The 25,237-nt window shown below is 42.7% G+C and overlaps 2 protein-coding genes across 4 annotated transcripts; both read right to left on the minus strand.

The window, feature by feature from the left end:
* Positions 1-9: 9 nt before the first annotated feature.
* On the minus strand, positions 10-14,647 carry sytl4 (synaptotagmin-like 4). 3 transcript variants are annotated; one of them, XM_041838286.2, is made up of 17 exons: positions 14,169-14,647; positions 9,795-9,970; positions 9,297-9,512; positions 8,817-8,926; positions 8,385-8,502; positions 8,115-8,267; positions 7,913-8,012; positions 7,621-7,726; positions 7,395-7,483; positions 7,181-7,273; positions 6,575-6,753; positions 5,341-5,443; positions 2,365-2,526; positions 2,087-2,189; positions 1,854-1,980; positions 1,445-1,653; positions 10-836 (listed from the first exon to the last, which is right to left on the minus strand). In XM_041838286.2, exons 2-17 carry the CDS (start codon positions 9,911-9,913, stop codon positions 688-690), a joined length of 2,136 nt encoding a protein of 711 aa, XP_041694220.1. In that variant the 5' UTR covers positions 9,914-9,970; positions 14,169-14,647; the 3' UTR covers positions 10-687. The 3 variants fall into 3 exon arrangements, with proteins under 3 accessions (XP_041694220.1, XP_041694227.1, XP_041694234.1); XM_041838293.2 differs by having other exon boundaries at positions 9,795-9,973; XM_041838300.2 differs by having other exon boundaries at positions 9,795-9,995.
* A 76-nt stretch (positions 14,648-14,723) lies between these two features.
* trmt12 (tRNA methyltransferase 12 homolog) lies at positions 14,724-25,206 on the minus strand. Its single transcript, XM_045225620.1, is given in 11 exon segments — positions 14,724-15,338; positions 15,460-15,590; positions 15,675-15,756; positions 15,758-15,800; positions 15,937-16,046; positions 16,207-16,242; positions 16,244-16,345; positions 16,471-16,559; positions 23,820-23,896; positions 24,805-24,958; positions 25,110-25,206. Coding segments are annotated over 11 exon segments (1,155 nt in total). The 5' UTR covers positions 25,161-25,206; the 3' UTR covers positions 14,724-15,058.
* Between the last annotated feature and the right edge of the window lie 31 nt (positions 25,207-25,237).

Consider the following 25,237-nt stretch of genomic DNA (forward strand, 5'->3'; position numbering starts at 1 on the left):
ATGTGTTTGATACCATTCCACCAATTCCGCTCCAGTCATTAGCACGAGCCCGTCCTCCCCAATTAATGCCACCAACCTCCTGTGAGCCATAGTAAAAGCAAACTTGACTCAAGTTACAGTATGAAAGATTTTGACATTTACTTTCCAGACTATAAATAAGAGGATAAAAGTTGAGAAATAAAATTGGTCACTTTTAGTGCAACTGATCATATTTACATACGTATTTCAATGAACCACACGCTTGATATCCCTATCACAGGTACAGTAGTTTTCATTTGATTGCCATGAATCACCACACAAGATGTGATATGGACCAAAACTGGACACAATTTTTCAGTGCCTTCGAGTGCAACAGAGATTCAGCCTGAAACTGATAAATGTAAATTAAACATTGAGTTGTTGAATTATATCAAAAGTATTTGGTTAGTGCTGTTTATTTTTAAAAGCATTTGCATGATTAAACACACAACCTTGCATTCAAAAATATGAAATGATACCTCTCTGCTAGCAAAAACCTGAAAACCTCAGATGAATTTCCTCAATATGCTTTCAAAAGCACTTTTTTTGGTGCTTGCAGTTAGACACAGCTGTGACAGCAGTCTTTTGGTTACAGATAGTAATAGTGATAAAAAGTTGAGGGATCGCCCTTTGTCCATATCTCTTCTCTCAGGTTATGAGGTGGAGTCCTCACTTGCTCTTGTTCTTGCCCATAGAGGAGCGTAATGGAAGAGTGCCCTCTGCCCACGAGTCAGGGTATTGCATCATCTTCTGCCACAGAGACGCCTCCTCCCCTGTTGAGTCCGCCTCCACTTCCTCCTTGCCAACCTTCAGTGTGACTGAAAAGTAGGGCACCAGAAATGCAGTGAACTAAAGTAGGTCTGACCTGTCCACACAATACAGGAGCCCTAAGCAGAGTGGGAGATTGGGGATTTCACTGATTTTGATTTCACTGCTTTTGAAGTGATTTTAACAATAGGCCGACTGCCAGGTAGCCTGGCGGTTAGGAGCGTTGTGCCAGTAACCGAAAGGTTGCTGGATCAAATCCCCGAGCAGACAAGTTAAAAATATGTCGTTCTGCCCCTGAGCAGGGCAGTTAACCCACTGTTCCCTGGGCGCCGATGATGTGGATGTCGATTAAGGCAGCCCCCCACACCTCTCTGATTCAGAGGGGTTGGGTTAAATGCAGAAGAGACATTTCAGTTGAATGCATTCAGTTGTACAACTGACTAGGTATCCCCCTTTCCTGTTCCTTTCCCTCTTAGACGTTTGACCTCTGAGGTAGTTTCTCTTCACTACCAACTTTAACATCGGCAAAATAGGTGACCTACAACTTAATGATAAATACTGAATCAAACATTTATAACGGTCGAGGCAATACTGCCGATGGATACTTCCCTACCATAACACTTCCCCTCCATAAATCAACAAGGTGTTGTGTCATTACCTGTGCCTGTGCTGAGTCGAACCCCACCCAGGAAGTCATTACTGGACATGGCCTCCCGGTCCCACACGGTCAGCTCCACACACATCTTACTCAGCTGGTCCAGGGTCAGGTCTTTGTACACAAATGTGTGGTCGTAGTGAGGGTTCAGAGTCTTCTTCACCACCGGAGTCTTCCTCTTAGTGGACTTGGCCTTCGATGGCAACAAGTATCTAGGGTAAAATAATCATGAGTGAAAAGGATTACATTTTGATGAAGGCTAGGTGGCTGAACAATGTTTCTAATTCTAGTAATCAATCAAGTATGTATTTTTCTTAAAATGAGCGGGAGTTGCACCATCTCCCGAGTGAGAATGATGAATCATCTCAGAGTGAACGTGAAGAATTAAAGTGATTTCATGCCAAAAGCTAACCCTTTCACAAAGGAATCCGACGTGTCCCCTGCTTTCATTGCCGTCAGGTTCTTGGCCTCTTTGATCAAGACGTGCAACTCCCCTCCCTCCTCAGTCTTTGACTTGTTGCCTAGAGAGAGAGTCTTGCCTAGGGGAGATAGTGGTGTCAGACAGCCACTGGTAGGAATTTGAAACACAAACAGTGCTGACTGAGCTTTTCTGTTCCTCTGTTCTGTCGACACTGACACTCCTACCTTTAGTCTTCTCAGTGGGTGGTTTCTTAGTCGAGACGTATTTCAGGGAAATCACCAGTTCTCCTTTGTACTGAGAGAAGGCAGAGGACTGCAATTCTGATGCCTATAAAGAGGAGAACAGCTGAGGTAAAACCACTAGCCCACAGGTTAGTACTGTATACTGTAGATTAGAAATAAATTTAATTATTGATGTGTAGGGCCTGGAGATTGTCCCGACCATGAAACCTGACCAGGAACAACTCTGAGCCCTAGTGATGATAGCAACTACTCAGGCTTACTTTTGCCATGAGTGCCATACACTCCTCGTGTCGGCCGTCGAGGTCCCTGCAGTCCAGAGGCACCTCTACCTCTCCCAGGAAGGCATTACGGCCCAAGCGGTCATGGTGCCAGACGGAGAGCTGGAGGGAATGAGTGAGCACCTGGGAGCGACTGATGGAGAACTGGAGGAGAAGAAGGGAAAAGAAGAGAGGAAGTGTGAGGGAGTGGCAGGACAATGTCAACATCAAATCCTGCCGACACTGATTCGTGAAACTACATCTTTAAAGTTTTCCTCCTTCCACCCTCTCTGGCCTTCGCATCCAAGTGACCTGTTCTGTATACTCAGTGAATTAAAAAAGGGCAGCAACAAAATCAATATTTGTTTGTCTTTCACTAAAAGCAATAAACTCTCTTTATCTTGAATGTCAACATCAATCTTACTGCCTAGGACTATAGGAAAAGGAGGGCCGAACAGGCCTCCATTAACATCGACGGGGCTGAAGTGGAGCAGGTCGAGAGTTTCAAGTTCCTTGGTGTCCACATCACCAACAAACTATCATGGTCCAAACACACCAAAAAAGATTTGGCCTGGGTCCCCAGATCCTCAAAAAGTTATACAGCTGCACCATCGAGAGCATCCTGACCGGTTGCATCACCGCTTGGTATGGCAACTGCTCGGCATCTGACCGTAAGGCGTTACAGAGGGTAGTGCGGACGGCCCAGTATATCACTGGGGCCAAGCTTCCTGACATCCAGGACCTATATACTAGGCGGTGTCAAAGGAAGGCCCATAAAGTTGTCAAAGACTCCAGTCACCCAAGTCATAGACTGTTCTCTCTGCTACCGCACGGCAAGCTGTACCGGAGCGCCAAGTATAGGACCAAAAAGCTCTTTAACAGCTTCTACCCGCAAGCCATAAGACTGCTGAACAATTAAACAAATGCTTTACATTGACCCCCCCTTTGTTTTTACACTGCTGCTACTCACTGTTTATTATCTACAGTGAGGGAAAATAATATTTGATCCCCTGCTGATTTTGTACATTTGCCCACTGACAAAGACATCATCAGTCTATAATTTTAAATGGTAGGTTTATTTGAACAGTGAGAGACAGAATAACAACAAAAAAATCCAGAAAAACGCATGTAAAAAATGTTATGAATTGATTTGCATTTTAATGAGGGAAATAAGTATTTGACCCCTCTGCAAAACATGACTTACTACTTGGTGGCAAAACCCTTGTTGGCAATCACAGAGGTCAGACATTTCTTGTAGTTGGCCACCAGGTTTGCACACATCTCAGGAGGGATTTTGTCCCACTCCTCTTTGCAGATCTTCTCCAAGTCATTAGGGTTTCGAGCCTGACGTTTGGCAACTTGAACATTCAGCTCCCTCCACAGATTTTCTATGGGATTAAGGTCTGGAGACTGGCTAGGCCACTCCAGGACCTTAATGTGCTTCTTCTTGAGCCACTCCTTTGCTGCCTTGGCCGTGTGTTTTGGGTCATTGTCATGCTGGAATACCCATCCACGACCCATTTTCAATGCCCTGGCTGAGGGAAGGAGGTTCTCACCCAAGATTTGACGGTACATGGCCCCGTCCATCGTCCCTTTGATGCGGTGAAGTTGTCCTGTCCCCTTAGCAGAAAAACACCCCCAAAGCATAATGTTTCCCACCTCCATGTTTGACGGTGGGGATGGTGTTCTTGGGGTCATAGGCAGCATTCCTCCTCCTCCAAACACGGCGAGTTGAGTTGATGCCAAAGAGCTTGATTTTGGTCTCATCTGACCACAACACTTTCACCCAGTTCTCCTCTGAATCATTCAGATGTTCATTGGCAAACTTCAGACGGGCCTGTATATGTGCTTTCTTGAGCAGGGGGACCTTGCGGGCGCTGCAGGATTTCAGTCCTTCACGGCGTAGTGTGTTGCCAATTGTTTTCTTGGTGACTATGGTCCCAGCTGCCTTGAGATCATTGACAAGATCCTCCTGTGTAGTTCTGGGCTGATTCCTCACCGTTCTCATGATCATTGCAACTCCACGAGGTGAGATCTTGCATGGAGCCCCATGCCGAGGGAGATTGACAGTGCTTTTGTGTTTCTTCCATTTGCGAATAATCGCACCAACTGTTGTCACCTTCTCACCAAGCTGCTTGGCGATGGTCTTGTAGCCCATTCCAGCCTTGTGTAGGTCTACAATCTTGTCCCTGACATCCTTGGAGAGCTCTTTGGTCTTGGCCATGATGGAGAGTTTGGAATCTGATTGATTGATTGCTTCTGTGGACAGGTGTCTTTTATACAGGTAACAAGCTGAGATTAGGAGAACTCCCTTTAAGAGTGTGCTCCTAATCTCTGCTCGTTACCTGTATAAAAGACACCTGGGAGCCAGAAATCTTTCTGATTGAGAGGGGGTCAAATACTTATTTCCCTCATTAAAATGCAAATCAATTTATAACATTTTTGACATGCGTTTTCCTGGATTTATTTGTTGTTATTCTGTCTCTCACTGTTCAAATAAACCTACCATTAAAATTATAGACTGATCATTTATTTGTCAGTGGGCAAACGTACAAAATCAGCAGAGGATCAAATACTTTTTTCCCTCACTGTATGCATAATCACTTTACAAATGACCTCGATTAACCTGTACCCCAACACATTGACTCGGTACCAGTACCCCCAGTATATAGCCTCGTTATTGTTATGTAATTTTCTTGTGTTACTTTTTGATTTTATTACATTTTTTGTAAAATTTTTCTTCACTCTTTCTTGAACTGCATTGTTGGTTAAGGGCTTGTACATAAGCATTTCACGGTAAGGTCTACACCTGTTAAATTCGGTGCATGTGACAAATAAAATATGATTTGATTAGTGAAGGTGGAGGCATTATCGACTTAACGACCAGCAATTGAGCCAGACGAGTTATAAGGCTAGGGTAGACAGCTCAGGTTCATCAGTGTCCATCTAATTCTACTGCAGTTCCAGAGAGGCCATCACCTTTAGGGTCTCATTGTAGGTAGGGTCCACTGTGTTACGTTTAATGCTGGTTTTCTTTTTGCCCGTGCGAGACTTGTCAGGGAGAAGGTAGCATTTGACATACCTGCAGGACAAAACAACATGAGAATAATATTTTTCAACATGTTAAAGCCCCCATGCAGTCTTTGTAATTGTATTTTTAAATCATCACTGTATGTCAAGTCAGTGTGTGTGTTTATTTAATGAAAATAACTCCAAGACATATTTTTTATCATTTATTTCCCTGAGCCTCCTGTGGCCCTTGAAATGCTCAGTCTAATTATGTGAGCGTTAGGAATCAAATTTGAATGTATTTACATACAAAACCCTGATTGGCTGATATGATGTATAGAGCCCACCCCCTTACCCAGATGAACAGTCATTGGTCTATTATAATCCGATCACATTGATGTCATGATGTGGGCCAAAAGTTTCATCCTACCTGAAAAGGCTGAAAAACTCTTGCACAAAAAGGGCATTATCATCATTTTCAAAATGTCTGTGTTATTTTCGACCTCATAGTGTATCATCAAAACAATTGGAAAGTCACGTTTTTAAGTGCACTGCCCCTTTAAAGAGTTCAAATTAATATGAATAGTCCTGCAATTAGGGCTGGTATCGTCATAGCCCTACCTTCAAGACCAATAAACCATTTTGACTACAAAAAATGTGTGCCTACATTTCCAGAATACAAATTATTATTTTTCTTCTGTTGAATTAAATGTAAAATCTTCCCTTTGGAACTATGATAATGACCTCTGGGTATATCAAACATTTTGTAAACAGGACGGGGTCTTATCTAAGATCTACGTTATGTCATACTGTAATAACACTGAAGTGTGTGTCTAGAGTAAACAACAGGATTACTGGGAATCATTTTCTACAGCTCTTCTCATCTACTGTCATCATGAAAAGATGACAGGATTTATTGAAACCCACGGTAGAGTGTTTGTCTCACTTGAAGTAGTGTGTGTGTGTGGGGGGTACTCTCACTGTTGGCAATGACATTATATAATGCATCTGAATAGTGTAAAACAGCTTAGTTGAAATACAATTCCAGATAGGCGTCCACCATTACTTTCATCCATCCTGTGTTTTCAGATGGGGGGGATATGAAGGAGGAAACAAAAGGAAGAAGCCTCTTTACACTATTGAGATGCACCCATAATTTCCTACTGAGACAACTATTAGACCCTAGTCCCGAGAGGACACTCACGGGTTGGAACGCTGGCGTGTGGCATCCCCGTGGGCCAGCGAGTGACACTCCTTGACGAGGACGGCCAGGCTATGGGTGGTGTCATCGTAGCTGAGAGAGAACACGATGTCCCCGCTCACCTCCACGCTGTCATAATCTCCTGCCTCACTGTAAATACTCATCAGACTGCCAAGTGTACTCTGCGGTGGACACACACATACACAATTCACCAAGTAGCTGTTAGTAGTTAGTTCAACTGCATTGATATTGGATACAATTCTACAACCTGGACGAAAAAGGTAAAAGTAGAGTATCCAATTAAGAAACAAACTTGTTCCTGAAAAGCACACAAACGAGGCCGAAACTGTAACAATGAAAGTCAGGTCATAGTCAAAGTTTCCTGCCCTGAAGCAATTTTGAGCTTGAGCCTTTGTTGCCATGGTAACTTAATTAGGCATCAGCTCACACAGAGCTCAACATACAAACCAGGATATCCTGAATTGTCTAAAAAAGTTGTGTGGTTGACTTATCAATACTGCTTCGAAAAATATCTTGAGGGACAAAAAATAGCATCACACACTAACTAGAACCTATGAAGATAGGATAAGTGAGAATCGCATGATTTACCTTGGAGCCGCGAAGATTTGAGGTACTTGAGCCCACCGTCTTTCTATGGATGCTCACCAAGTTATCAATATCCTCATCATCCTCCTCGTCATCCTGCAATGACAACAAACCATTTTAAATCATGCAAAACGCAACTGCATTTCTCATCAAGTATTTTATAGTATAGTGAAGCATTATGCCTCAGTGTGTTATGAGGAAGTGGGCTACTGCTCACCGGCACATTGAGGCCAGGCACAGACTTGCTTCTGTCACCCATAGAGCCCTCCGATGCTTCCTTACGCAGGTCCAGCACAGATGTGAATTCTGAGTGAAACCCATGAAGACATTAAATGAGCATGCCTTCATTTACTCAAGCAGGCCTGAAGCCCTTAAAACAAACAGTATTTAATTATAGCTTGTGAGTCAGAACTACTGAGATGACCGACACACAAGAGTCTCACCGGAGGGTTTCTGAACTTGTCTGACGCTCTTCTTGAACAGCCCGTCGTCTTCCAAAGAGACAGACCCTGTGCAGGGACTTACACTACGACGATTCACTACGGAGGTCTATGGAAAGAGACCAGGATTACAGTCAGGTATGACAATATAATATGTATTGGCTGGAGACATGAGGACTGATACTGATGACAGGGTTAGGGTCAATTCAATTTTTTCCATGTGGACTTTTCACTTCCCAATTTGACTGTGCTGAAATGTAATTAACCCCAACACCTGATTGATGGGTAAACTCACCGTGTCTAAGTTGGAGCTGTGGATCCTGCCGCTTTCTACTTTGACTGAAATACTGGACACACTGGAACCTGCTGGACTGGACCGACCTGTGCTCTTCTTCCTGGATCATAAACACCATTCATAATGAGGAGGCATCCCAATAGCAGTCTTGTTAGCATGTAGCGCTAATGCTATAGGCCTATTTTTTGGGATGTAGACTTACATTGGTAAGAAAGGAGTCCCAAGACAGGACTCCGTCTCTGTCCTGACAGTGTTTAGGCTGGCTTTCTCTGCAGACTCAGTGTCACTGCGCTGACGCTGTTGCTTCTTCTTCATCTCAACTGCCACTGGTTCTTCTAAAACTTTGTCTGGCAGACTGTCAAAATAACAATGAGTGTCAAAGTTCTATTGAGTTGAAACTTCATCCACATATTACAGTAACACTAATGATCGTGAAGCCTGTGTTGTCCCCCCAGATATAAAGAGGACTCACTCCTTGTTGGAGGCCGCTAGGTCCATCAGTCTGGGTCGGGGAACAGGGATGGTCGGCTGGCCGGGTTTCAACTCTGTATTCTTCAAAAGGTGCTCTCCAATGGTCTCCCTCTTCCTCACTAGAACAGAACACCGAGCTTTAGCATGACAGACAACTGGTAACATGCTGTCAGTGGCTTCATTCATTCAGATAAGGAATAAATTACTTTTACTTTTTTTTTGATGTCATTTGTAGGAAGTGCAATTCAAAAAGTACATGAACAAAAGCTATGCAATAATGGAGCTTCCCAAGTATCAATTTCGAAATTGAGTAGAGGAATTAGGACAAATTCCTATGCTGTCACAACGTTGACATTCCATTCTGCACCAGAAGTGAGAGTTTTTAAGTTTCCAATTGAACAGAGCAGGGCCCACATCACTTTCCTGGACTCACATGGGGGCCTCTTTTTGAGGGAAGTTCTCACTATGTCGTGTCCAGGGGTGGTGGAGAAGCGGTTCACTCGCTGGTCATAAAACCAGTCTCCAGTGTACTTCTTTAGATCACTGGAGAAAATAACATCACACGTTGTTACCACCACGTTAAAACATCATGGATCAAATATATGGACCAAACCTAAAGAGTAACACGCTGACATTGCAAAAACACTGTGCTGTTGTCAAAATAGAGAAAAAAAATGCACTAAGAATTCCACACAAGTTTAGAATGCAACAGATATGCATAGCGTGCATGGCGGATTCACACCATGTAAACCGCTTAAATCATTATCCTCTCCTCGTGGGCGTTCTACAGCGAGAGGCTTTGAAACATATAATGATATCATGCTTTGCATATAGATACAGCAAACACAGGGATCCTGGCCATGCTAAAGGACAGGGTGGGGTAACATACAGTACAGAGAAATGGGACTCTTACGCCTCTTTGGCACACACACTGCACACCCAGGATCCATTGGGGCGCACTGCGCGGCAGTTGCGGCACACTTGGTGTTTACATGCCCTACACTGGCTGGAGCTGGCAGACAGTCGACCCAGTGGTTCCTGGCAGCGGCCGCAGCTGCGCTCACTGTACCTCCCACTGCTGCGCTTGGCCCCCTTCCTCTTTATGTCCAGCAGCTCAGTCTTCAGCTTGCTGAAACAACACATGGAAAGTAAGACGTTGGTTAGACTCTCGCCTGTTGGCATCTGTGTTGAAACCTTTGCCTAACTGAAAGTTGAAAGTGACTTCCTCCTTCATCTGCACTGATGTGAAATTCTGAGCTGATGAGGTGAATGCTAAATTTCCACCAGCATCCACTGTATTGCTTTCACCTGTCCTGTTTTTTCAGATCTGTGCAGAAAAAGGAAATGAGACAAGGGGAGGAGGAAGCCACTTTAGGACTATTGAGATGCAGCCGGGGAGGTGAGTTCTCACCGGACACGCTGCTCCTCGGCCTGCCTCAGCTCCTCGTCCCTCCGCAACACCTCCAGGATCAGCTCCCGCTCCGAGTCGGTCAGGAAGGCCATGTTAATCATGTCTGCAGCCTGTGGCATGGCACCTCCGTCCCAGGCTAACCCCTCAGGGATAGTCACCCTAGGCCAGACAGGCTCCTGCTAGCCAAAGAGCAGACCAGGGCTGAGTTCAGAAGGCATAAAATGGGAACATATGATTTTATCTTTCTATAAGTTGTCCTTTCTGCCTGACAATGCTTTTCTCCTGCTTTACCAAGCACTGTAGCTACCATTTAAAATCACTCTCATGATATCACAGTGAAAACCAGTGAGTCCCTTCTAATCCCAAACATCAGCAGCACTAAAGATGGAGTAAAGCTGACAGAGGCGTCTTTATCCTCAGCAAATGTCCATTTAATGGGGAGCCACTTTCAGTACATGAGCCATGACCTCGCATAAGGTACAGGCTACTCAGACAGAGCACAGCATGACAGTGGACCACTGCAGGAGAGAGAGTGTGTTCAAACAGTGGAGGGGTTGCTGTGAGGGGAGAGGACGGAGACAGGTAGAGAGCCCATGAGCGGAGGGCTTGCTGTGAGGGGAGAGGACGGAGACAGGTAGAGAGCAGTAGACAGTACAGGCAGGGCTGCCGGAAAACGGGTGGCGAGCAGGCATTTGCCACAGCACTTTTGATTTGGTTTAACGCAAAAACGTTGAAAACAGGGACTATGTCCTTCTTATCAGAGTGCTGCAGTTCGTGTGTGTGTGTCTTGACCAATCAGATTTACGGAAATCTGAGGTCGGGTATGGCACACGTCTACAGAAAGCAGAGCACTTTTCTTCCGGTATTATTTTAGCAAATCGGAAAATAACTCACTCCCGACAGACACAAGCAAACACTCTTTACAGAAAGAGCCTACACCTAAACATAAGCGATCTGACATGCTGCATCAGTCTGATCAGCTGTAGGCCTCTATGTGCCCAGTCCCATCTGGCCAGGGGAAACGAAGCGGTAACGTTATGCTTTTATAGCCTAAGACAATTTATTTCTGATTATTGACTGGAATTAATCAAATCAACAAATAGTGATGACATAGGCTAGACTGTGTTAATGCACCTGTAACTTCTTATAGGCCTACACAGGGTTGGAATGTAAGAATTTTGGGCACCGCCCATTCCCATCTCTGGGCCTACATGATGCAACCCTGCATAAAGCAAGCACTGCCCTGTTAGTTCTATTGTCCAATCACAGCTGTCTCTGTGTCTGCGTAATGTAAACTCCCGTTAGTCTAGTTTTAAAATATAATTAATATGAACAAGTACAAGGTTGCTGCAGTTTGACAGGGTTTTCATCCTCTCTACAGGGCAATACGTTTTTTCCAGGAGTTTAAAACTATGTGACCTGATTAGAAAAACGCTGTTGTCCTCATAGCCCATATAAAACAGTTTTGCAACTGATTAAATCACTATGTCATGCCCTACACAGAAATTGACTTTAAAAAGTCTGAAAGGGAATTTCAAATTGGCCAAGTCAACAGTATTTTTTGGTTGCCTGAAGATTATGGTAACTTGCCTGAAAAATTGGAAAATAGTTGTTTACACGCTGAAATTAAACAACAGGCAGGACGCAGACAAATCTTGTTTTACTGGCCTGCTACATCAGATAGCCAACTTTTGCTGAGCGTGAGCGCGTTGGCTCCACGAGAGGCATGCGCTGCTCGAGCAAAAAATTACTATTTTCAAGACATTCCTGACGGGGCGTAACACTAGAGACAGCATCGCGCGGTGAAACAACGGCTCCCCAATTTATTTTCAATGGAAGGAAAGCATTGAGAATCGGAGTGGGCAGGGACCGTTGGGCGATGCGAGTATGGGCGAGGGAGCTGAATAGGGCGGGACTAAAGTTTGGGGAAGCTGAACATTATGCAAATCTTCAGTGAGACTGCTACACGAGTAACCAATCAAAACTCACCATAGCTTCCAACCCCTACGAGATTGGCTGACAATGGCTGTTGATACGTAGCACTACCTTACTGCTTGCTAGCACCCACGATGGCGAAGCTAGAATGGCTAGGTGAGTTACCACTAGTGTATCTCGGCCGGAGCAATAGAAAAAAGTGGCTTGCGCTCTGCTAGCCCTGGCCAAAAGTTACGCTTCCAGTGTAGCAGGTTAAAAAAAAAGTGACTTGTGACGCCCCTACTGGAATTCTTGCAGTTTGGTTGTTTTCAGTTTTAAAAAATCCCCTGCCTAATGGGACAACCACAGAGCAGGCAATCCTTAAGGTCCCTGCTACAACTTGGTTCAGGAGTTTTATCTGGTTACTATCAGGGAAAGAAAATGGCCCCACCACTCTGGGACCTGTGGTGCCACCTCTGAGTACAGGACTAACAGACAGACAGACAGACAAAGGAGACTGTTAGTGGATGGTGTGACCTTTCCCCTCCTCCTCTAGTGAGCCTCCATGCAGAGAGACTGCTGCTGCCACAGTGTCAGCCCATCAGAAGCCTCTCACTCTGCCTTGCTGGAGTTGGCTGGGTAATAACAGAGATGGAGCTGACAAGCAGACAGACAGCACAGTGACCTAGCTTAGAGCCAACACCCTGAGATGACCGTGCTGCAGACAGAACAGAGTAGAGGCGGACTAGTGGAGGGTATAAATCTCCCTAGCATTTCACACCAGGACGTACAGTACTGTGTCAATCCCACTGGAGTAAACACCAAACTATAACACCAACAACAAACTAAGCCTATAACTGTGTACTGTGCATGCTTACATCATGTAGAAAATCCTTTGCAGGGAAAGAAAACAGGCCTGCATATTTCTTAAAGTAGATATTGTGCTTTTGGAGTCTGACACACAAACATAAATCAACATGTTTGACATAAAGATAGAGTTTTTATTTCTGCATGTCATCCTATGGTAAAATATAACAGGACGTGGGAAAATAGTCTCTAGCTAATCTTATTTTGACAGACACTGGCACACACATATACAGTAGTGGGAATGGTAAAGTAGGACTAATATGATCCTTGTGTTTTTAAACCCCATAGGGAACCTCTCTGTCCGGGTGAAAGGTTGTTTGGAGGAATGGGAACAGGAAAGGAAAAAACAACACGAGCTCAGCATTATCGCAGGGTCCCACCCTCTAAGGACACAGAGCGGCGGGTGGAGTGCACTGGTTAAACCATTTGTTTGATCCTGACTTCAAGCCTGTCATCGGCCATGTTCAAGTCATGAGCTTCAAGCTCCAGCACCTCAGAAGACGTTGAATAGTGTTGAGAAGGAGTTTAAGAAGCAGGAAAAACACACTTATTGATTTCAATTCATTAGCATTCAATGGTCACTAGCACAGGGTTGGTGTGCTATGCTGTGTCACTCATGGGGGAGGAAACTTCTTCGTCATTGTTTGAACGCTTGAGGCTAACCGACTCACGCTTGAGTTGTGTACATTACCTGTAGGGCAGCTCAGCTCAGACGAAGGCTGCCTACGTCAAGGAAATTGTATGAATAGCATCGTTAGTAGGATTTATGTGGTTGTAGGAAAGAAAACTCTACTGAAAGTGCTTTTCCGGGGCATTTGTGTTTATAGGCTATATAAAATAATGATCATTCCAATTGAACAATCCATGAGAATAGCATAGCATGTGGAATTTCCTGGACAGTTACTCAATATGGAATGTATAACAAAATCTGTCGTCACCTCATTGGGCAAATAGTTATTTAGCTCGGCTTGTACTTTAACTAAAAATAAAGTAGGGGTATAGGCTACAACAAAACAATAAAATGTAGCTTACTAGCTACATCTAACATCCAAACAAAAAAAACAATGTCTTGGATGGATTTAATATTTAGTGTTGACATCCAGTTTGGAAAAAAGCAGTTGTTTATCATCACACATAATCTGAAGAAGACAACCCGACATAAGAAATGTACCTGAATGAGTGAACGCACATATAGTTCATATTAGATCAGTCATAAAAATAAAGGTATTTTAACACCAGTCCAGATTGTGTTTTAATTCCCTTGAAAAAAACGTTAACTTTACTCCGATTGTGATTCGAATCAATTCACCACTTTAGTTCCAAAATCCAGGAAGGGAGGACGTAAAAAAAAGAATAGAATAGGCGCATTTTAGAGCAGACTGATAGCGGGCAAAACAAGTGGCATATAGTTTCTGCGCAATGTCGATGAATGGAGTATAGTAAAGAATTCGAAAGGGGGGGTTTCCTGTATCAGGAAGAAGTCTTCAGCAATTAACTGTTGTGTGTAAAATAACTTTGATTTAAACTGTAATTAAATATAACAATTTGAATGAATGTTATAGATCATAATGGATCACGACAAACTCAACGTACCTCTCTACCCTTTGCTGCAATGTGTCGTCGTGACTCCTTCCCAGTCTATCTCCCCGTCTCTCCTTCCTGCACTCTGAAACTGTTGACTTTCAGCGTTGGTGGTTAGAAACCTCAAATCCCGGAAGATATGGAACGGTTGTGACAGCGGTGGTGCCGCAAAGAGTTAAAAAAAATTTCCGCAACAGGTGCATTTCCTCTGCTCTATTTCCCTGAATCTCTGAGAACGGCAGAAGCAGTGTCGATTCATTATTACCAATAGTTTCCACAAGCAAATAATGAAACCATTTTCAAATTATTTTGTAAATAATACATTATGTCGAGTACTATTAGATTATGGAAATGAGCGGCAAAAATGCACCAATAATTATAGTTTAACGTGTGTGTGATTATATAGTAGGCATAGTAGACCTTATTTTAGCAAATATGTCATCCTATGGTTACAATATTTATAAAGACATTTTACAAATGTGTCCCCAGAGAGCCGCCATACAGGCTACTCTTTTTGGCAAGTCAGTCATTGCATGTATTAACACTTGTAAAATCAGTTGTACAACAACCGGTAAACCACAGTTTAATTTTCAGATTGAATAAACCTATAAACCATGTTTTTCTTTAAAAAACTCAATTATGATTCATTTATATTAGTGTGCAACTATTTATTAGTATCCACAAATGGCAGAGTACGGCTCAGGGGCTGGTCCATTTTTAGCCTAGTGGGCCTGTCTAATTTGGGTTTTTAGCGCAAAATTATCATCTGGCTAATAATGGGGGCCTCAAGGGGAAAAAATGGGCCGGTGTGTTAGAAAGGGACAGTTTTTTGTCCCAGTCCGCCACTGGTAGGACTACACAAATAAGAGTCATGCTACAGTCAAGTCCTGACTATTGTCTCCTCAGAGTGGCCTGCATTCTAAGACTAGTACTATATGGTGGATGTGAGGTGCGTATGACTTGACATGCTCAATGTGCTGGATGTCAGTCCTCCATGGTCCCCCAGTGATGTCCTGCAGCAGAGAGGCAATGTGGATGGCTGTTTCCTTTGTCCAGGCACCCCAAACCTCTCTGTCACTCCACTTAGGAGACACCTCCTCTTGGTCTCCTCCAGAAATGTCTACTCTCTCCATGACAGGAACAGAGGAAGTGTCACAGTCTGTAATATGATGTGATGGTGAGGTTTGCAACGCCAGGGTTGTGGGTTCGATTCCCACAGGGGGAAAAAAAATAATGTATGCACTAACTGTAAGTCGCTCTGGATAAGAGCGTCTGCTAAATTACTAAAATGTCAAATGTAAATGTAACATTCTGGTGAATATGCAACATGCCACCTGTCCTTTTCCTCAGCAGTCGACAGGCAACAGGCTAGCCATCCGCAGAGCTGGGTATGAGGCCCAAATTCACCCGGTCAGCCAGGTCACACAAAGGGTGCTGGAAAAACATGCAAACCGATTATTCTCGGATCACATAAACTGGTTAATTTCAGATCTACAGTATAAGGATGTTGTTCCTTACTTGCCGGTTGTCTCCATGGTGGGCGGTGCAGCGATGTGACACTCCATTTAACTCCAAGTTTCTCTGCAGGGCTTCCACAGCAGGCCCCCGCATGCACCAAGTATGGGATAGTGAAGTAGTCAATACCTAATAAGGAATAACAATATCAGGAATAACAATATAAGGAATAACAATATAATCCTATAGTGCTAAATTATGCATAGAATATTTTCTGTAATTCATGGACAATATACACAGACATATACAATATGTATTTTCTTACCTGTATATAAATCCACCACAGTCTCCCCACTGCAGTTGAATGAGGCGACCCTGAGCTTCTCTGTGATGTTGCCAGCAGAGAACATGCACCTGGTCACATCAAACTCATACCTGAAAGAAAGTTGTAAAACATGACAAAACAATTGGACAAGGAGTACATAACATGCAACTATTCCCTAGAGGCTACAAAATAACACTTCTGGTACCATTTTTTTAACGAATACTAGTAGTAATGTAGTAATGTCATTGAAAGGGTTAAATGAGTCATTACCTGATATTGTTGTCTACATGTGTCACCCAGCTGTCCTCCAACTAGCATGGTCACTACCGGAGTTCTGAATCCATTCTTGGAGATTCGACCTATCTTTGCCAAACGTTCTTCACCCAGCTCTTTGACCACAAATCTGCACCTGTAACAGATTAATTGGAATTATCACACCAAACACACACAGTAAACACAAACAGAACATACAATTATGCCTTTATCATTATGATCTACAGATGATGACAGTTTGTATGCTATACTATATCATACCTGTTTTCTTCCATACTGGCTGAGAAAAAGTGTTTTCCCCTAAGAGCACCAAGTCTCCATGGCGCTGGCAACTGTGATGCATATCGTCTCTCAGATCCTCAGTCCATCTCTCACCATGGGATTGTCGTAGGTCCTATAAGACTTTCACCAGCTTGTCACTGCTTGAGATCCTCCTCTCTCTCTTTGACAGCCGAGGAGCCTGTTGCATAGAGAAAAGCAGAACAATTACAGCAAATTGTCAGATTGCAATCCAAAAAGTCAATGGAGCTAGAGATCAGTTGATGATGTTGATTATGCATATGGTTTGTTCCATTTGATTTTTAATCACTTTTTTGATCACACCCCTTTGGATTTGAACAAAACTCTCCATACATATTTGCCCATGGTGGAAGTGGTCAGAAAGTGACTTTTTGGACCTGAATGCCAAAACATTCAGGAGATAAAGGTGCCCAAAGTTGACCCATTTTGCATACCCCACCATACCATGAGAAATCCATAATATAATAATAATATAATATGCCATTTAGCAGACGCTTTTATCCAAAGCGACTTACAGTCATGTGTGCATAAATTTTTACGTATGGGTGGTCCCGGGGATCGAACCCACTACCCTGGCGTTACAAGCGCCATGCTCTACCAATTGAGCTACAGAGGACCACATGTCTGCATCACTGGAAAAGAGAAACGGTTGAGTTTGATATCATTTAAAAGCTTACAGAAATGTTTTTCAAACTATTTGATAATTTTTTGGGTAAAACTGTTTTTTAAATAACATTTGTAATTTAACCTTTAAGGTCAATTATCTAAAAACTCATAAGTAAGATTGTCTCACCCAATGTTCAAGAAAGGCCTTTTTCCCTTTATTCAGATTACAACCTCTCACTTTCAGTTATTTGAAAAGGAAATAATCTCCCAAATGTCACTATTTCTAAAACAAGCCATAGAAGTTGGTTGCAATTTCAATTTAATCATCCAGAAACGACAGAACAAATAATGCAACAAATATTGTGGTTAAATTCAAATATACTAATTGACAAAAAACCTTTATTTTTTGACAGAATGTTTAAAAAAGGTATAATCTTCGTAAATGATATCATCGGTAGGACTGGTGGAGTTATGCAGCTAACAAAAACATATGGAAATGTCTGCTCTACCCAAAATTACAACCAAATAATTGCAGCCTTACCGCAAAAGTGGAAGAGGAAAGTGGAAGGGGGAGAAAGTAAGGAACTTGTCTGTCGGCCTTGCATTAAAGAACATAATTGGTTAAGGAAAACTGTGATAAATAAAAAAGTATATCAGTTTCACTTAAGGACCAAAGGATTGACAGCCGTCCCATATAGATTGCAAAATAGTTGGGAAGAGATCTTTGACGTACCGATCCCATGGCATAGTGTTTATGAACTGACACGCAAAACGCGACCGGATTCAAAAATTAGAATCTTTCAATTTAAATTATTATATAAAATTCTTGCTACCAATAGAATGTTATTTATATGGGGGATACAATCTTCCCAGCTCTGCAGATTTTGCTGTGAAGAGACAGAATCATTAGATCATTTGTTTTGGTTCTGTCCATTTGTAGCTTGTTTTTGGACACAGGTCCAGGAATGGCTAAAGGATTGCAATATTTACCTGGAACTAACCTTGCAGATAGCATTACTGGGTGATCTGAAAAGTCATAGTCAATCAATCAATAATATAATAATACTTTTAGCAAAAATGTTTATTTTTAATTCACAATCTGTAGAAGCAATGAGAATAGAAAGGTTCAGAACTTTTGTAAAACATCACAGTACGGTTGAAATATATATGGCAAATAGAAATCCTATATGGATGGTGTTAAGAGATAGCTAATAATGTAAGCATACTGTGTCCATAATAAGTATATAGGTTGTATGTTGGGAGCTTTTGGGAAAGAGCACAGTTAGAAAGATATGGCATATAGAAGCAAACCGGATGGACATCATGAAAATGATCGGAGAGGTTGAGAGTAGAAGAAGTTCAGGAGCAAAAAATAAATTATATATATATATATATATATATAATAGAATTATTGTAAAATTAACTCTGTCCATAAGGTGTAGATAGTAAGTATAGACCGGAAGTAGAGGCCTGGGCATTGTTGTTCACTAATTTACTCCAAGTAGGGAAAGGATGGTGGGGTTGAAAAGTAATAAAGGGGAATATATATATAAAAAACATGGGGGATTGGAAGTGATGCAGACAATTACATTGATAGAAGATACAATCTATCTGCAATATTAAGCTGATCCATTCCCCCAAAAAAAAAAAAAAAAAAAAACTCATAAACTCAGATTTTTTTAAATTTTCCGCATATGTTGTAATTTAGACCCTATTTTACATCATCTGAGGTGTTTGTCTTCTGACCGCAATCGGTTGAGACATAACATACTCTTCCTTATCTTATATACACTGCTCAAAAAAATAAAGGGAACACTTAAATAACACAATGTAACTCCAAGTCAATCACAATTCTGTGAAATCAAACTGTCCACTTAGGAAGCAACACTGATTGACAATACATTTCACATGCTGTTGTGCAAATGGAATAGACAACAGGTGGAAATTATAGGCAATTAGCAAGACACCCCCAATAAAGGACTGGTTTTGCAGTTGGTGACCACAGACCACTTCTCAGTTCCTATGCTTCCTGGCTGATGTTTTGGTCACTTTTGAATGCTGGCGGCGCTTTCACTCTAGTGGTAGCATGAGACGGAGTCTACAACCCACACAAGTGGCTCAGGTAGTGCAGCTCATCCAGGAAGGCACATCAATGCGAGCTGTGGGAAGAAGGTTTGCTGTGTCTGTCAGCGTAGTGTCCAGAGCATGAAGGCGCTACCAGGAGACAGGCCAGTACATCAGGAGACGTGGAGGAGGCCGTAGGAGGGCAACAACCCAGCAGCAGGACAACTACCTCCGCCTTTGTGCAAGGAGGAGCAGGAGGAGCACTGCCAGAGCCCTGCAAAATTACCTCCAGCAGGCCACAAATGTGCATGTGTCTGCTCAAACGGTCAGAAACAGACTCCATGAGGGTGGTATGAGGGCCCGACGTCCACAGGTGGGGGTTGTGCTTACAGCCCAACACCGTGCAGGACGTTTGGCATTTGCCAGAGAACACCAAGATTGGCAAATTCGCCACTGGTGCCCTGTATCCTTCACAGATGAAAGCAGGTTCACACTGAGCACGTGACAGAAGTGACAGAGTCTGGAGACGCCGTGGAGAACATTCTGCTGCCTGCAACATCCTCCAGCATGACCGGTTTGGTGGTGGGTCAGTCATGGTGTGGGGTGGCATTTCTTTGGGGGGCCGCACAGCCCTCCATGTGCTCGCCAGAGGTAGCCTGACTGCCATTAGGTACCGAGATGAGATCCTCAGACCCCTTGTGAGACCATATGCTGGTGTGGTTGGCCCTGGGTTCCTCCTAATGCAAGACAATGCTAGACCTCATGTGGCTGGAGTGTGTCAGCAGTTCCTGCAAGAGGAAGGCATTGATGCTATGGACTGGCCCACCCGTTCCCCAGACCTGAATCCAATTGAGCACATCTGGGACATCATGTCTCGCTCCATCCACCAACGCCACGTTGCACCACAGACTGTCCAGGAGTTGGCGGATGCTTTAGTCCAGGTCTGGGAGGAGATCCCTCAGGAGACCATCCGCCACCTCATCAGGAGCATGCCCAGGCGTTGTAGGGAGGTCATACAGGCACGTGGAGGCCACACACACTACTGAGCCTCATTTTGACTTGTTTTAAGGACATTACATCAAAGTTGGATCAGCCTGTAGTGTGGTTTTCCACTTTAATTTTGAGGGTGACTCCAAATCCAGACCTCCATGGGTTGATAAATTTGATTTCCATTGATAATTTTTGTGTGATTTTGTTGTCAGCACATTCAACTATGTAAAGAAAAAAGTATTTAATAAGATTATTTCATTCATTCAGATCTAGGATGTGTTATTTTAGTGTTCCCTTTATTTTTTTGAGCAGTGTATAATATGTATGGAAAGTTTGTTCAAATCAAAAGGGGTGCGGTCAAAAAGTGCTTAAAACCAAATGGAACCACCCATACATACTGGACATTGTCAGGAAGGAAGAGGCGAAGCAAGACGTTTTACACCGGCCAAAATCTGAGAGTAAAGTAAGATGTCGGAAAAAAAAATGTCACGACAGTCTTGATGGAAACATCTAATTTTTCAGGTAAACGTTCCAAATGTCGACAAAGAAAAATACGCAAGACAAGGTGGGATCTTTTTGTGTCGGTAAAATTAATTATGCGGGAAATGGCGGTAGAAACGCCTTTATGCACAAATATTTATATAATAACAATAATATCGAAGTAAATTTGGAGTTACCAATGATATGTTGTGCGGTCCTGCCAGGAATTGGGCTACAGATTAAATATGTTGTGGTGAACAGTGATGAGCTTGATGCTCCTTTCCAATAAAAATCGAAGGTCTTATTCTAGTGACATGATGATCGATGCTTGGTTGCAGTTAAAAAGTATCTTTATTCTGCGACCATTACGTGTGTGGTTTAACCACAATGTCCCAGTGGCCTGGCGCCCCCTGGAGGAGAATTTAGCAAAGCCGTACAGGCTCCAAGATCTGGTATATTCCAACATCCCTATCAAAAAAACAAAACTCACCTTTGGCCCTATCATCACGCAAATGCTTACAGTATGGCGTTCAATTGGGAGCAATTGCAAATATATTATTAATCATCACCCCCAAATGCAATTTTTAAATAATTACAGTCTTCTCTTGGGTGGCCAGCCAATATGTTTTCCAGCTCGGAGTGAGAGGGGAATTCATACTCTCTCTGACATTGTGGACAGTTGAAGCCTACATGCGTTCCAAGACTTGAAAAGGCCATATGATCTGCCTGGTTTTCATTTTTATTTTATTTGCAGCTTCGTTCTGCTCTAAGTGCTTATGGAGTACCCTGGGGATCTGATCATCTCATCCTATCCACAAAATAATAACAGCAAGGGTAGTCTCCTAATTATATATATATTCCTACTCAAACCAACATATTACCAATCTATTAAAAATGGAACAAAGATATACCAGCAGTAGATATTAACTGGAGTTCTGTCTGGTCCAACATCACATTCACATCAAGACACCCAAATCACCAAATGACTCACTACAATTTTGCCCACATCAGTTATGCCACTCCTAAACAACTTTTCCAGATTAACATAAACTCAACCCCTGTTTGTATGCTCTGCCCCAAGGGTACTCCTGGCACATTTATTCATGTTCTGGGAGTGCACAGAGGATCTCTCCTTTTGGCAATCTGTGGCTTCATCATTGTCAGGCATTTTGTCTAAATCCATCCCATGTCTGCCCAATGTGATACTGCTTAATGATGACTTCACTGAAGTTAACATACAGGCAGAGAAGGATTTGGATTGCCGGCCTAACAGCAGCCAATAGAATGGTTGCCTTACAATGGCAAGCCCCACACACTCTGCTACATCAGCAATTTATTTATTCACTTGAACTGTCAATCTCTCGACTGCATGGTGCAAGATCAGAGGATATTAACATATAGACAACAACACTGCAGTATAAAATCGTGGTCCTCTGTAGCTCAGCTGGTAGAGCACGGCGCTTGTAATACCAAGGTAGTGGGTTCGATCCCCGGGACCACCGATACACAAAAAATAAAATGCACGCAAGACTGTAAAGCGTCTTGTACGTTTACATTTTAGTCATTTAGCAGACGCTCTTATCCAGAGCGACTTACAGTTAGTGAATGCATATTTTTTTTATTTTTCATACTGGCCCCCCGTATATGCTAAATGGCATATTATTATTATATTATTATTATATATTATTATTATTATTATAAAATCATTACTTTAAATATATACTGAATGTTACGGATACAGGTATCCTGTGTCTTTTTGTGTTTTTCCTCTCCTTCTGCCCTAATCACAGGTGTCCTGTATGTTCCTGATTGGTGGTCGTTGGGGTGTCTGCTGATTGCTGAGGTGGACCAATCAGTGGACAGTCCTCTGCATTGCACCACCTGTTTCTGGTTTTTCAATCACACATCCCATTGTTTAAAAGCTGGTCAGTTGTGTTTGTAGAGAGAGACTATTTTCCGTATGTGAGTATGGATACTGTGGTGTCCTGTGTACGCACTCATTTGCTGGTTACTCTGTTTGGTAACTTTGTTGTGTGTTTCTGGGAAAAGGGGAATTTAAGCAAGTTGCCATTGGGCATACATTACCCGTAGGAAGAAAACTGTCTAAAAACACTAGTTAGACCTGAGCGGACCACCCTCTGTAATTTTTGAATGATTAGCAGTAGCTTAGCGGTTCTTGAGGCAGGCAAGATCATTTTTTTTTTTTTTTACACTGTTTCATTTCTTGGGTCCTGCTCAGCCCTTTTCCCCAAACCTTTACCGTGTGTTCAAAAATAAACATTTTATGTTTGACTGTAGTTTATGGTTGTCGTGTAGTTTTTGTTCTCACTGTTCCATGTCACAATTCTAATTTGCATGAATTATGTTACGGGTCTCTTGTCCATCCACCCTAGACGTTTAAAGCCACGGGGTTTGTAACACTGAACAAAAATATAAAAGCAACATGCAAGAATTTCAAAACTTTTACTGAGTTACAGTTCATATAAGGAAATCAGTCAATTGAAATAAATGCATTAGGCCCTAATCTATGGATTTCACATGACTTGGAGGCATAGGCCCACCCACTTGGCAGCCAGGCCCACCCACTGGGGAGCCAGGCCCAGCCAATCAGAATGATTTTCCCCCCACACAAGGGCTTTATTACAGACAGAAATACTCCTCAGCGCATCATTATGGGGTATTGTGTGTAGATGGGTGAGAAAATTATATTTAATCCATTTTGAATTCAGGCTATGACACAACTAATGTGGAATAAGTCAAAGGGTATAAATACTTTCTGAAGGCACTGTATAGTGAAAAAAACAGTAGAGTTGAAAATGCAATGGAAACCCATTTAACTTCAATTTTTGTTTGGTACGTGGGAATTTAACTGCAACAATTATTGTTATGTGCACTACGTCATCAAGCAAATACTTTTATCCGGCATAAATGGCAGTTTGATGGAAACATCCCTCTGGTGGGAGAAAATAAGACTGTCGAATTTGGTCAAACAAATAAAGCTTTCTAATTTGCTACGTGAGGCTTATTTGATTGAATAGAAGTTTCGTAATGGTTAAGTTGTTACAAATGCACGGATATAAGTGGACACGTGGCATTTCGGCAACTTACCTGAAAACAACTTTATATTGGAGTTGTGCCTGTTGTCATAGAGATAGGACTCATCATGGTTATCCAATAACCCGTTTCAGCGTGGACATTGTCGTCAAGGGCTTCCACCATTTTAAAGTAATCAACTGGGTGGGGATTCCTATGAGTTGGGAGCAATCAGCCAATGAAGAAGAAAATGTACTACTTTAAAATGGTGTCACAGACACTATAATGGCACAGATACAAAGATGAGTCCTCTATCTCTCTGGCCTGTTGTTTGCATGCATATGCCCTCTCTTTGGCTAGAATGGTCCCACAATCTTTGAGGACATGTATTTCCATCGTTAGAGCGGTCACTCTAATACAGGGATGGGCAACTTTGATGGGGGTGGGGGCCAAAATAAAACGGAACTCATCAGCTCTCAATAGTAAGTTGATACTCGACTGAGTTCCTAAAAAAAGAAAACACTTTTTTTGGGGGGGGGTCCGCGGGCCACCAGTTTTTTTTATTTGTTTTATTTAACCTTTATTTAACTAGGCAAGTCAGTTAAGAACAAATTCTTATTTACATTGACGGCCTACCAAAAGGCAAAATGCCTCCTGTGGGGACGGGTTAAAAAGGTCAGACATTTGGCGATGATAGGGGCTGCAACCTTAAAGAAGAAAGGGTCTAAACCAGGGCTGCCCAACCCTCTTCCTGGAGATCTACCGTCCTGTGGGTTTTCAGTCCAACCCTAATTTAACACAGCTGATTCTACTTATTAGCTGAATCAGATACGCTAAATTGGGGTTGGACTGAAAACCTACAGGACAGTAGATCTCCAGGAAGAGGGTTGGGCAGCCCTGGTCTAAACCATCTGACCCAGATGGATTTTTGGGGTCAAGTTTAAGGAGCTCCTTCAGCACCTCAGACTCAGTGACATCTGCTCATGATCTCTCTCTCTCTCTCTCTCTCTCCCTCTCTCTCTCTCTCTCTCTCTCAGGCAGTATGACCATCCCTGCTCTAATATCTTGTCAATATAATAGACAATCTTTGACATTGTGCATCCTCCTAATAGCTGCCATTACCTGGATCCTCACAGTTTCCCATGTGCTGCCAGTGGCCACTGTTTTGGAGACTTTGGAGATCAAGCTGGGGTAGGCAGGATGGTATGATTGGCAGGGTCACTGTCCCATCAGAGTGTTTTTGCATGCAGAACCCAAGGTTCAGAACGCCTTGTGCCTGCAAATGTTTCATTTGTAAAGGACATTACAAAGGAAATACATAGTTACCAACAGAAGAGGCAGAAAAACAAGCCATCCAGTCAAGACATGCAAATCAAAAGTAGGCTAGCTAGCTAGTTTATAGAAATTGAGAATAGCTAGCTAGCTACCTGCAATGTTTTGCACGACGTTGTAGCACCCTCAGAGATATCACAAAACATGAAAATAACGATGCAGGAGCAAGTTGAATATGGTGACTCTGTTTTCCTTAGCCCTGTCCAACTGGTGGAACCGGAAG

Source organism: Coregonus clupeaformis, chromosome 2 (assembly GCF_020615455.1).
Source record: "Coregonus clupeaformis isolate EN_2021a chromosome 2, ASM2061545v1, whole genome shotgun sequence".
NCBI lineage: Eukaryota > Metazoa > Chordata > Actinopteri > Salmoniformes > Salmonidae > Coregonus > Coregonus clupeaformis.